General features: G+C 38.9%; 1 protein-coding gene across 5 annotated transcripts in view; it reads left to right on the top strand.

Annotated features, from left to right (window-relative positions):
* The first annotated feature begins 1076 nt into the window (after positions 1-1076).
* Positions 1077-13917, top strand: part of ercc6l2 (excision repair cross-complementation group 6-like 2) — a 19377-nt gene continuing 6536 nt past the window's right edge. For 3 of the 5 annotated variants that reach the window (XM_088427155.1, XM_088427136.1, XM_088427165.1), the window contains exons 1-16: positions 1077-1303; positions 1658-2061; positions 3922-4038; positions 4198-4391; positions 5297-5390; positions 5502-5569; positions 5718-5925; positions 6000-6140; positions 6829-6945; positions 7245-7364; positions 8455-8526; positions 9958-10103; positions 10804-10899; positions 11023-11122; positions 11703-11849; positions 13002-13097. In XM_088427155.1, the coding sequence (XP_088283281.1) occupies positions 1279-1303; positions 1658-2061; positions 3922-4038; positions 4198-4391; positions 5297-5390; positions 5502-5569; positions 5718-5925; positions 6000-6140; positions 6829-6945; positions 7245-7364; positions 8455-8526; positions 9958-10103; positions 10804-10899; positions 11023-11122; positions 11703-11849; positions 13002-13097 (2145 nt within the window). In that variant the 5' untranslated portion in view covers positions 1077-1278. Of the gene's footprint in view, positions 1304-1657; positions 2062-3921; positions 4039-4197; positions 4392-5296; positions 5391-5422; positions 5570-5717; positions 5926-5999; positions 6141-6828; positions 6946-7244; positions 7365-8454; positions 8527-9957; positions 10104-10803; positions 10900-11022; positions 11123-11702; positions 11850-13001; positions 13098-13917 lie in introns of those variants that run through there. The other 2 variants (XM_088427146.1, XM_088427173.1) reach the window with 2 other exon arrangements.

Below are 13917 nucleotides of genomic sequence, written 5' to 3'. Positions count from 1 at the left end.
TACAGCTGCAGAACAAAACAAAATATGAGCCATCCCATTTGAGTCATTGGGGCTTCTATGTTGTAACTCAAAAAGCACAATCACTTTTTGCACTGCATTCTTGAATTATGTCTTCACAAATAATGGCCAAAAATAAAAAAAAAATACATTTACTGTATACTTCATTCAGATTTAGTAGTCTTGCCTTCTTCTATTCTTTATACTTTTATCTTCCTCCTCTCTTTCTTTTCTTTCTCTTTTTTGTTCTGCCTCCATTCTCCTTTAATCCACTCTTTCATAACCTTCTTCCTTCCTTTCATAGCATTTTTACTACCCTTTTTGCAACCCCTTCTTCCTTCCTTTCTTACCTTCTACAGTATAGTATTTCCTGTCCTCCTTCTCCTCAATCCCATTTTGTCATCCATTCCTCAATCCCAAATACATCCCTAATTATTTGCAGTCGAGTAATACTACATAGCTATTTTTTTTTACTGAATGACACAGAAGACGTAATAGAATTCGTATGGGATTTGTTTTTTAACACTATCATTTGTGAAGAAAGTGAAACTACTGAAGATCATTATTTCGATCGATGCTTTTGTCTTCGATGCTTTCCTAATTCTAATTCAAATTTTGCGCTTTCTTTCGTTTAACTTTGAGAAACAAAGGTGACGAGGATGGAGAGCAAAACTTCTGCCGGCAACAAAATGACAGGTCTCACGTGTCCAACTAACGTGTACGTGAAAACACGTTACATTTATTTTGACATGTCTTGATAAAATTACATGTTTGAAATGCTACACATTTTATGTGTGGAAACAAATTAATCAAGTGATATTATTCAAAAACAATAAGAGGAATTAAAAGTACAAAGCTACCGCTAAACCTTTTAACTGCAACTCTGTTTCGGCTTAGCACTTTCAACATAGTTTCGTAGCAAACAAAATCACCAGTATCGATAGTTATAATTTTTTTATATTAATTTTTCGAATATGTTATGCATTGAATCATTAATACAATACAGCATAATTTATTCTGCGCGACTCAAAATAGCGAAAGTGCCATCACAAAAATACTAATACGTAAACAATGCTGCTAGTATGTTGGTCAGACCAAAGAGCAGAAAGATTGTACTTTCAAGTATTACGTTAAAACTTATTTTCTGAACAATGATCTCCGGACGAGAGATTTATCTTATGGTAAATAACGTATCAGGTATTTTGAAAAGTGTCAGCCATGCCCACCAAGCACGCTATAACCCCGCATTGAAGAGAAAACGAGGATGCTAACGATAACATCATGGAATGTACCTCAAATGGAAAAGGTAGGCAGACCAAACCCGTTTGCCTTTTTTGTTGTTATTTCACTATAAATCGATGTCAGTGACCTTCATAAATCGTTTCGTTTTTTTTTTTTGACAAGTAAACGTTAGATAAAGAGGGAAATCGCGCCTAATCACCGTTCTTCATATTAGTTTTGGGTGGTGAATTGTAGTTGTGAACCGTGCGCTAGATTGTCAAAAATAATGAGATTGGGTCACGTTTGGTTAAACGGTACAACCTTGTTTCAAAATGGAATGAATTTTTTTAACCTACAAATTCATACTTTTCAAAAACATTCCTGTATTCTAACTATAATCCGTTGAATTTAGTGTTAAACAACTGTTGTCTTTTCACAGTAGCTTGGCACACCCGTCATCACCAGGTGACGGATCATGGTGATGGCACCCAGAATTTAGACACCACCCATAGACGGAGCACCCCCTCTTCTAGTGATGACGACACAGACTGGGACAACGAAGAGGAGGAAGTGAACAAAAAAGAAGACACTGCATCAAAACACTCAAGATCTGATTTCAATAATTTGAAGCGAGAGAAACCGTTGTTTTCCAGCGGCGTGGAACATTCCGGGGCATGTGTTCCTTTAAAGCTGTGTGATGGAAATGAAGAAAGTGTTCCTTACACTATCAACAGATACCTGAGGGATTATCAGCGAGAAGGCATCAAGTTTATCCACAGTAACTTTAGCCATTCCAGAGGATGCATCCTGGGGGATGACATGGGCCTGGGGAAGACCATTCAGGTATACACTAAAGAGCAAGGGAAGTCAAGATATGCCGCCTTTTCTGTTTATCATTGCCAAAGTGCAAGCAAAGACACAATTGTTTATATAGTGTGCATATGTTGCTTTAGATTGCGGAGCAGGTCATCCACTGATGGAAGAGTTGATGGTTTGAATCAGGCTTAGACTGTTTGCTTTCAAAGGGTTCAAGGGTCGCAGGTTTGCTGGTGCCTATCCCAGTTGGCTTTAGGCAGTAGGCGGGGGACACACTGAACTGGTTGCCAGCCAATTGCAGGGCACACAGGGAAGAATAGCCATTCACGCACCCAATCACACCAGAACAACCATTTACGCACCCAATCACACCTATAGAGTGTACAATTCACCTGTCATGCAAATCTTTGGAGTGTGAAGGAAGCCGGAGTGCCCGGAGAGAACCCACACGTGCTCGGGGAGAACATGGCAAGGCCGCACAGGAAGGCCGGAGCAAGGTGGATTTGAACTCTGGTCTCTTTAACTGTGAGGCGGATGTGCTATTCACTGGGCCACCATTGGTACAGTTATTCATAAGCATTATGAATAACCAACTATTATACATTCTAATGATTGAAATTTGATTTTTACTTAAATTCCTTAGCAGCACAATACTTTTGTCTCAAAAACGTATATTTTGGTCCGTGACCAATAGGAACGGCAACTGTCAGGCTGTCAAGCATCCAAGTGTACAGAGTCATGTACCTCTATCACGGAAGACTACATGGAGCGCAGCTAGCTTGCGGCTATTTTGATGCTAGACACAGCTGCAATGGAGTCGGAGCCACCTGGAGCAGATGCACTGCCAATGTCAACACAATAATGTTGTTTGTGAGCATCATGAATTGGTGATTATGAGTGACTCCTGAACAAAGCTGTGTTGTTCAGAAATCACCTTGTGTTGTTTGTACTGGGAGTTGGAAGCAGAAGAAAGACTAGTCAAGTTGTTATGATACAGTGTGCTGCCAAAGGTAACTTCAAATTAAAAAAAAAATATGAAGACATTTTTGTCCACGTATTATTTTAAACTAAGGTTTATTTTCAAGTTGGCCTTCCTGGTGTGTTTTACTGTCATGCGGAGCATTAACAATTGTCGCTGTGAATGGCTTGTCATTTTTTTTTCCCGACATGTACACTAATTATTGAGTATGCCGGGCAAGAAAAAATGCTCATTTCAACCCAATGAAGGCTTGCTATGTTTGCTACATTATTTTTCAAAAGTGCAAGCAAAGTCAGCTAAGGCTCAATATGTCTCTTAATTACCGATACATTACCAAGTGTTAAGTAAAGGCAAGGTGCTATATGTTGCTTTGTCTGTTCACCTTGCCAGAGAACAATAATAGGCACGTTATTTTGCACCAATGTAAGCAAAGACCTGATATTTTGCTTCATTTGTTGCCAAAGCTTCCGTGAGGGGAAGGTGTCTTAAATGTTGTCCTCAGAAAGTGCAGGTAAATTACTGATGTGTTGCTTTCTTATCTCGCCAATGGTCAAGCAAAGGTACCATGTCTTAATTGTAATTGAACACAGAAAAGTACAAAGGCACATTATATTGCTACTTTGCCAAAGTGCAAATGGAGGCAAAATGTTTCTTCCCGAAATGCTAGCAAAGGCGCAATATTTTACTTTTATCTTGCCAAGGCTCAAGTAAAGATATGTTGTTGTGTCTGTCAAAGTTAAACTGTAGCAAAGTAAAAAAAATAATGCACACCCACACAAAGTCATAACATATAAAATCCCTTGTGCGGCTTTCGATATCTGTAATGTATTTCATCATAGTGGTCAACACTTTCAACCCATCAAAAACCAAGGAGTTTTTCTTCACACTGTTGTTTGGGTTTTTTGCAGGTCATTGGCTTCCTCGCGGCAGCGTTGCACAAAAAAGGGACTTGGGAGGACATTGAGAGCAACAAGCCTCACTTTCTGCAAAGTCAGATTCCATTCAAGCAGAGGAAGCCAAATAAAGTAGGTGCAACAATACGCACATTTGTTTTCAAATGACATTCATCCAGATGAAGACTGCATTAAGTACAACAATAATGCGAGAGGGGGAGTGATGGCGCGGCGGGGATTGCGGTTTTCTGCAAATGTCATCAACGCGAGTGTTTTTGCAATCTGTTGCAGCTTTTCCTGATTGTGGCCCCACTGTCAGTGCTTTATAACTGGAAAGATGAACTGGACACCTGGGGCCACTTCCAGTATACGGTGGTCCACGGGTTGAGGAAACAGGAGGAGCTGGCTCGCGTCAAGAAGGGCCGCGTGGAGATCACACTCACCACCTATGAGACTCTTCGTCTTTGCCTCACTCAATTCAATAAGTGAGAGACTTTATGATGCTAGTGCATGATAGAAAAGATACATTTTCTCAATGCATTAATGCTGTTCACTAGTTCATTTATTTGTTTGGGTTGTGAAATGTGTTAAGGTACCAGAGAATGCTGACAATATCAGATTCTGATGGTATGATAACCTTGAGCAAAAATATCATGGTAATTCGACATCACAGTGTTGAAATTTCAGCTCTATAATGAATAATTTTAAAGTCTTGGTGGTGGGATGATCATGTGTGGGGTGTTTTTCAACTGCAAGGACAGAAGATCTGGTTGCGATTGAAGGGAAGAAGAATGCGGCCAAGTACATAGATATTGTGGAAGAAAACCTCTTCCAGAGTGCTCAATACCCTCTTAGAATTGGCTTCTTGAGGGCCTAAACATGTCTGAAAATACTCCAATTTTCGCGAGCCTGTACCAGACTTACTAAATCCTACTCAGTAATGGAAAAACAGAATAAAAATAGGCCCAGACATCAGGTTCTCAATTTGATGCACAATTTGATTGGCGTGTCTATCAAAAATATGACAAAAAATTTTCAACAACCCAAATTGAGAAGGGACCCTGCTGTTTTTGTTCGATGCAGCATCTTGGGCGAATTCCACGGCGAGTTGACAACTTTTACTTGGGACAAATTCAATGTTTTTAAAATCAGCATCAACTACAAGCAGTAATCAGACAGATGGGCTTTGAGCAGAGCATAATGTTGCCATCAGTAATATGCGTCAGATAATCAATGTGCCATCAGTTGTCATTGACAAGTTCCCCACCTGGCAGAATAAGAGTTTTGACACTGTAGTCAATGCATACCATCAAGTGTGATCACAATTTATCACTGCAGGCAGTTTGAATGACAATTTGTATTCCTCATATGACCTCTTCCTCTCCCATAGCATCAACTGGTCTGCCGTGTTTGTAGACGAGGCTCACAAGATAAAGAATCCAAACTCTCAAATCACTCAAGCAATGAAGGGTCTCAAATGTCAGGTCAGATTTTGGATTTCAATTTATATGGCACCGTGTGTAAATTCTAAATGAACCGGTCGTCTTCGTTTGGTGGCTTATTAGCGTATGTTTTCATTCTGCCTTTTTACTCAGGTTAGAATTGGCCTAACTGGCACCATCCTTCAGAATAACCTTGAGGAGTTGTGGTGTGTTATGGACTGGTAGGCTTTTTTTTCCTTTGTTGATAATTAAAACATCTTTTAATTCCAAATTTGTCACAAGACATAGTTCAAAGAGTACCATGAGAGTGAATCTGGCATGTGTTTTGCTTTTTCTGGGAACAATGTGTTCTTTTCTTCTTCCACACAGGGCTGTCCCTGGCTGCCTTGGCAACTTGGGGCTTTTTAAGAACAAGGTGTCAGATCCAATTGAGCAAGGCCAGAGACACAGTGTCACCAAGAGGGCCTTAGCGACATCGAGGAAGGCCATCAGAGACCTGGTGAAGAAGATTTCCTGCTATTTCCTCCGAAGAACGAAATTGCTCATCAAGGACCAATTACCAAAGAAGAATGACAGGGTAGGTAGCAGTAAATTCACAGATAATGTTAAAGTGGCACTGTAATGCACTTGTGTATTTTGTCCCTGCTGTAGGTGGTGTACTGCTCTCTGAGTGACTTTCAGCAAACTGTCTATCAAACTGTGCTGGACTCAGAAGATGTGCAATTACTTCTGAGGTCTTCAGAAAAATGTGATTGCCAAAGTGGGCGTACTCGAAGAAGATGCTGCTACAAAGTCAGTCCAATTCTTTTACAGACCTTGCATTATTATGTGGTTGTACCCAAGGGTCAACTTGTTGTTTCCTTCCACTGACCGTTAATCATTGAATAGCGGTTGTGGAATTTTAACAAAGTGATCCTTTACATGCTAGTTTCCTATAGTATGTATATTTGTTTTAACTTTAAATTTGCCAGTAAAATTCCAAATATAGCTTTTTAAAAGTATTCTCACTTGTGGCAACATTAGGTACACATCTGGTATAGTGATCCGATACAAGACCTTTATTTTTGTATAAATGTTCAGGCTCAATTCTTTTTTATCGTAAAAAGAATCCAAGGTAAAACTGTATCACTCACTTGCTTTTATAAAAAGATACTTAGGTTCAAGAATTAAAGAATTCTTTACACACCCTTTTTTTTTGAGGGGGAAGCCGTATTACGTCCAAGTGACCCAATGTTAGCCTTCTGCTACTATAATGAGCGTTGCTGTTAGAGTAAGTGTGGTTGTTGTGCAAAATAGTCAATTAACAGTTGAGTCAAATTGTCAATCGTTTTGTATACAGATACTTTTCTAGGACGAAGCATATCAAAGATTTACTTGGTTGTTTAATTTCACACTTGATGAGTGGGCTAGTCCTCCTGAGACCCCATTATTCCAGAAACTAAAATAGCTATTTTTCATAACGCAAATTCACCCCTTGCAGACAAACTCTGAGGACGTGCCAGTGAAGGCGCTGTACTTCACTTACCTGGCCGTACTGAGGAAGGTTGCCAGTCACGTGGCTCTGCTCCAGTCCACCATAGGCACCAGTAAGAAACAGGTACAGTGTATTCCAATTTGTCTGCTATATGGCTATGTACAGGTAATATAGTGGATTTACACCGGTTGCAGGCACGTGGATATGGAGCATAAGCCACCGCCATAACTGATGTTCACTGTATTTTGATAAGTGCTCATAATTGTATTTGTATACAAAATAAAGTTCCAAGTCCACTAATGTTTTTTTAAAGTGTGGGCATTGTGTCAGCCCTTCAACACAGAACTTAGTTGATTGAAAAATTCACTGCCTCATTCCCTTAATAGATTAGCTTCAGTGACATGCCTTATATGTTCTTCCAGGAAAAGTGTGTGAGCGCCATTTGTCAAAGAGTGTTTCAGAAGTTTCCAGACTTCCTGTCGAGGTGCAAAGATGAATCATTTGAAGCACTGTCGGACCCAATGTATAGCGGCAAAATGAAGGTGCAGCACAGGATTGAAGTTCGCTCTGTTTACGCAAACAAATCTTTATACTGTATGCATTCAATATAAAATTACTCCATAGCTCATTTTTTGTGAAACAATCTAAATGAACTTTTTTTTTTTAAGTGCAATGTTCCCTCACTACTTTGCGCTTCACCTCAGTGCTTCGCGTTTTGTTTTCACGGAAAAAAAAAAGCTATATTGCGGAGAGACGCACTGTGAAGGTTTCCTTCATGCCAAACAGACGAGTTGAATGTAATGTAACACATGCCACGGTCACTCCTAGAGTGACAACCCTAGAGTGGAGCCTGTAGCTAACCAAACATGACACGGAAGCAGAGTTTACACTTGAAATTCCAATTCATTACAAAAGTAGTCTAGGTAACATCTTTTGTAATGAATTCTCCCTCGCCTGTGAGCTTCATGAAGAAGACTGGCCAGGCAATCCATCACACCGGTGCGACATTGACCAATGAAGACAGGCGCTAGGGGCCAATCACGTGTCTTTTAGTGTCTTGTATCTTGCCCGTGAGCTGGTTGACTGATTGCCTGGCCAGTCTTCATGAAGCTCACACGCACGAGTGACAGCTCGAAGGCGCGGCAGAAGGCGGGAGGAGAAGGAGGGGTGAAAAGAAAGTGTTTAGAAAGATGTTTCATAGACTACTTTTGTAATAAATGGTAATTTTGAGTGTAAACTCTGCTTCCTTGTTATTAGGTTTGGTCATCTAAGGGCTCCACTCTAGGTCGACGTCCGAGGGCTGTTACACCTAGGGCAAATTCATTCCTCCGTGTTCCCCAGTAAGGCCAAATATGGAAACGGGAAGGGATAACAGCACAGTTACTGAATAAGGTTTAATAATTGAAAATTTAAGTAAATTTGTGTTCTACAGTAATCTTTGTCTCATATGTAAAAGTATAAATACTTTTAATGTTTACATACATGAAAATTCCTGGAGAGGCAGGGGAGGTCCTACGCTGTTTTCACCTGCCGGGAGGGGGGGTCATTAAAAACCTAATATGACAGAGGTGTATAGACTTTTTAAGTTGTCTGTACTTGTATGTTAATAAAAGACTAAATTTTCCCTCTCAGGTTTTGCAGAAGCTCCTAAGATTCTATCTGCCAAAAAAAGACAAGGTGCTCCTGTTTTCACTGTCAACTAAGGTAAGGAGAACTGTGTATGTGATCATTTCTCCTCGGGATAATTATACATTGAGTAATTTGTCCAATTCATTTGTGGACTAATGGTGAACAGTTTCTAGCTTCGAATCATGACTCACACCTACCTGTGTGGATGTAAGATGTTCTCTCCTTGCTTCTATGTGTTTTTGCCATTTACTCTAGCTTCTTCCCATATTAAAAAAAAAAAAAAAGTTTGAGTCTCATGAAAACAAACTTGTCTATAGTAGTTATGATTGTGATTGTTGTTTGTCTATACAGTATGCCCCTTTGATTGGCCGTTGACTTGTCCACTGTATATAGTCAGGAAAATGCTTGAGTACCGGCAATTTGCTCGTAGCCCAAATTTTCACAGTCATATAACTTTAAATAATTGTCTAGCCAGTGTGTTAAGATAATGGATTACTGTTTAAAGTGAGATCTCAACACTATTAACCGTTATACATACAAGTGAATACGTAATCAAATATTTCCATCTCTTTGATACCAAAGCTAATGGTTAGCGCAGGAAGCTAATGACTATTGCAAGACAGACATAATCTAACCAAAGTTCTTTTTTCACTAAAAGATCATCGATACCCTCTCAGGCTGCTTGGCTTCTTAAGCTAACAGAAATTGGAAAAGAAACCAAGTAAACCCAGTAGCAGTGCTAAACTTGCCTTTTCTGAACCAGCACAAAGGTTTTTGCAAGAAAACACACCCAAAATGTCCACATCTAAGAAACATTATTCTTTAAATTCTATGTGATGGTGGAGCTCTTTCATGGGAAATTGGAAATTTGATGATTTGTGATCTTTGCAGATTACTTTAAAGGGCGTTTTCAGATGACATGCATTTATAGCCAGTCAGTCTTCAGGATTTAAACTCACTTAATTGCTGCTGGTGTTAGCATTCATTACTTTATTTATTGACAAAACACAAGCAGCAAACATGACTCTTTTGCTGTCTCTCGTGACTGAGATTAACATGTAAGGTTCGGGGCTTTATAAGATAACTCAGTTAGAGCTTTTAAGATAATAAGATGCTGCTGTGTCACCAAAGACTGACTGATAAGAGAAGTCTGAGCTTTCAGATGAGTTTTGTTAAAGTTGATAATGACGCTCGATTATCAATGGCACATGTCAATGAAGCAATAGTACCTGTTAAATTTTGGATACATTCAAAGTTCAACATGTTTCAAAAGTAGGACATTTGATAGGAATAATCTGGTAATCTTCACTGACATTTAATTTTGTGATAGCAACCATTATGCATCCATCCAATTTCCTTTGTGCTTTTCCTCACTTGGGTGATGGGTGAGCTGGAGTCTAACTCAGCTCACTTTGGATAAGATGTGGGGTTAAATGACCATATATTCCACTGACATTTCACATAATCTATTTTTTGTTGTCGCTATTGTTATTTTGGTCTCGGCAGCTGTTGGATGTTCTGGAGAGCTACTGCATGGCAGAGGGGTATGACTACAGCAGATTAGATGGGACCACCAAAGCCAAGGAGCGAGTCTGTATTGTTAAGGAGTTCAACACCTCGGCTCACATCAACTTGTGCCTGGTGTCCACCATGTAAGTCAGCAAAAATAAATAAATACTGCACAGATCAGCAAGCTCTCCCAGCATAAAACTGGAGTACATACTCTCCCCAAAAGACTAATTACTTGATTTCGCTAAATAGGCATTTATTATAACTTGAGGCAGTGCTTTATTTTAGATACTGTAGTATACATTTATGAAATATTAAATAACAATATTGGTACTTTCTAATAATGACAAGTGAAAGTCAAATTCAGGGATGTAACAAATAAGTGATCGCTAACTGACACAAACAAGTGCAGATGACATTGCAGAGCAACCACTTGAAAGTTGTGATGTCTATGATGTACAGTTCATTGAAACGCCAACCTTAAATTAAACTTAAAGGCTTTTGCGCTTTTGTATGCACTATTATTTATCATAATGACAGACTTTACATTTATCACTTCGTATTTCAGAGACCACTATTAAGGAGAATAATTTCTTTTTAATTGGATGACTCAAAGATGGGCACTTTTAGTCAATTTTTCAACCACTGCGACCTCAGGACTGTTTTTCCTAACATTCAGTTATTTGCTCGATTATGGAATGAGTCTGCTCGGAAAGTGAACAGAATAAGAATTTCACTGTGTGGTATAGTACTATACATGTGACAATCAAATCTCTTTGAATCTATTAGAGGAAATGTTGTGGTATTTGATATGGAGACAAAATGACAACGTTGACTTTTCAGGGCTGGAGGTCTTGGACTAAATTTTGTTGGGGCCAATGTTGTGATACTATTTGACCCAACGTGGAATCCAGCCAATGACCTCCAGGCTATCGACAGGTTTGTCTATCTTTAATTAGATTCCGGTATTTTGCATATCAATGTGCAGCTGTTTTAATGTAGTTTGTGTGGTGATTTCCTTTTTTTTTTTTTTTTTTTTTTTTACTGTGTGCATCTCTTTAGAGCATATCGCATTGGCCAGTGTAGAGACGTGACTGTTTTCAGGCTAATATCATTGGGGACAGTGGAGGAAATCACTTACCTCAGACAAGTCTACAAACAGGTATTTCGATAATTTTGATGCTGATGTTCCATGAATCATCATCAGGTGTGTGGTGGGGAATGATCAAATTGCACTCTGATGCTCTAAAGAGTTATCATTATTTATATACCGCAACAATATAGTTTAGTCATCTATAAGAAATCATTTATTTTACTCATCTATGGGTTAAATGCTCTCTGACAGGTGTCTGCAATCCCGGTCCATGAGGGCCTCCTGGATGTTTTGTGTGTGTGCCGGCTGCAATACACCTGATTCAAATGATCAGACAATCAGCATGGTCTGGAGAAGCTGGATAACTATCCTGAGCAATCAGTAATCAGGTGTCTTGTCGCATGGAGATATAAAACATCCAGGACACTGGCCCTCAAAGACCAGGATCTGCTCTAGCTTCTTTTTTATTTTTTTGTCAACATGCTGCAAACATGTTGGCAAAGTGTGTACATTCTGATGAAATTGTAGAATGTATTTTAGGGCTCCCTATGTTAGACTGTATACATCTAAGGAGGTGCAAAAAGGCAGAAAAGCACATTCCTCTTAAGATTATGAAATATAGGCATATTTACTGTATGTTTGTCATCAGCAATTGCAGAGCTCTGTTGTCGGTGTGGAGAGCGCACGCCGGTACTTTGACGCCGTTCAGGGCTCCCACAAGGGAGAATTGTTTGGGATCAATAACCTCTTCAGGCTTCAGACACAAGGCACTTGCCTAACCCGTATGATACTTGAGGTAAGATTTGGCGGGGCTATTTTGATTTTGCCTTGTCAAAGATAATATTGTTTAATATGTGTTATTATCATAGTAATTTATTTTCAAGAAGTCAGTGTTTTCCAGATTAAAAAAAAATGGAATAAAGCCATTTAATGCACAACTGACTTTTCGTTGAGACAGTCATCAATTGCCCTTTTTGCAGGCAACAAACGTTTCCTTTACTATCCTTTCATTTATTTGCACTTTTAAAATGTCCGTCAATTAGTTTTTTATATATATATATATATATATATATATATATATATATATATATATATATATATATATATATATAATAGTGCATATATATATATATATACACACACACAGTATATGTGTGTGTCAATGATGGAACGTCAGGGCAAGCAAGGCCTTCTCTGCTGGCCTAACATAACCTGACGTCATTATTACATCTATAAACTATAATAAATATAATAACTAATGAAAGTCAATTTAATTTAAAATTCATTTTTACTAAGTATATATATTGTATATTTTTTTTAATGTATAAAATTAATTTCCATATTCTGTTCTTTTCTTATTATACCCATTTGGTTACGCTCCTTCTAGTGTTGTAGTTTTAAGTTGGACTTTTTAGCCAATTAGAATTCAGCCAACTTGTGTCGCCAGGCTGTATGTAATCTGGCTGCTCCGCAGGGTTGGCTTTGGCTGATTAGAGGCGTAGCATAGCTAATAGATAACCTGTCCCGACTTGGTCATACAGTATTTCTAACTGGGCTACCAGGGGCATGAGCTAACCCTGGCACATAGTTCTGCTGGGAATGCCTTTTGTTTGCAAAGGATTGATTTGGTGTTTGGAGCTACACTGGATTTGCAAACTTCAATTGTTTAACCAAGGCAGCAATTAGACACCAAAGCACTTTTTTTCACCTCAAGTATAAAACTTCATTCCCAAAGCTATAAAGTATAAGGCTTTATTCTTGAAATGATTTTATCAAGAAAGTATGTACCTTTGTATCACATTTTTCTTTTCAGAGCAGCACTACTGCTTATTATTTCAGAGTACCTTAAAAGTATCATTTACTGATTCCTTAATAGTGACTTATATAACAACAATATATGAAAATAAATAAATTTGCAAAAAGTTCAACTGCATGCATCTCATTCCAGCGCGAAGGACAAGTGGAGGCGGGCGTCATGATGACCAGTACACACACAAACATGGAGGCAGCGTTAGAGGAGGAGGACACGTTGCACAGCGTTAGTGTGAGTCCATCAACTTTTCTCAGAAACAAGGAACAAAGAGCATACATCTTTCCCATCCTTCGCTCACACACCCTTTCTCCCCAGTGGCTCGCCCAAAGCTCCCATTCCCATGCTAAAAACGGGGATACCTCATATGGGGGCCTGTCAACCAGCTGACTGACAAAACTACATCTGGTTCTTTTGTGAAAAGATAACAAACTACTTCTGCTTCTATAATATTTGCATCTGCACAATGCTTGAATGAGAAAAGTCATAAATACCGTATGTTCATCTGAATGGACACTTTGGATTGAAAACAATGACATAATCACACTCCAGCCCTGCAAGTAGTGGTAATCGCAAAGTGTGTGCACCTGCCATTTGGTTTAAAAAAGACAGATTTTTGTTGTTGTTGTTGTAAGTTTCTCACTGTTCTGTGACAGTTCCAGGGATAGTTACGACATTTTGGAAATTATAAGCATGAATGTGAACATTTTGTTGGGTCCCAAGCAGATTACAATTACAAAGCACAACATTTAGACAGATGTGTTGATTACCCCAAGTAGAACTTCACCAATAATATCAGCATCTCATTCAGAATGTCATCAAAATGGCATTCATATGAACGCATGCCTCCGAATTATCTGATGACTTTGAACCAGTGGTGCGTAGTACACTGCTTACCTATAGACAAACAACCTTCCACACCTATTGCCAGTTAAATGTCATCAATAGTTCTGTTTTTTGGAACGTGAGGTGAAGCTGCAATTCATGGAGAAAACACACCAAAAAAGTACCAGAAGTACATGCGAACTCCAGATAGGAACCCAGAATCTCAGAA

The sequence above is a fragment of the Hippichthys cyanospilos genome, chromosome 1 (assembly GCF_059441005.1).
Source record: "Hippichthys cyanospilos isolate Australia breed blue-spotted pipefish chromosome 1, RoL_Hcya_1.0, whole genome shotgun sequence".
In the NCBI taxonomy this organism is placed as follows: Eukaryota; Metazoa; Chordata; class Actinopteri; order Syngnathiformes; family Syngnathidae; genus Hippichthys; species Hippichthys cyanospilos.
Note: the sequence above shows the minus strand (reverse complement) of the source record. Positions and strands in the feature narration are given on the sequence as shown.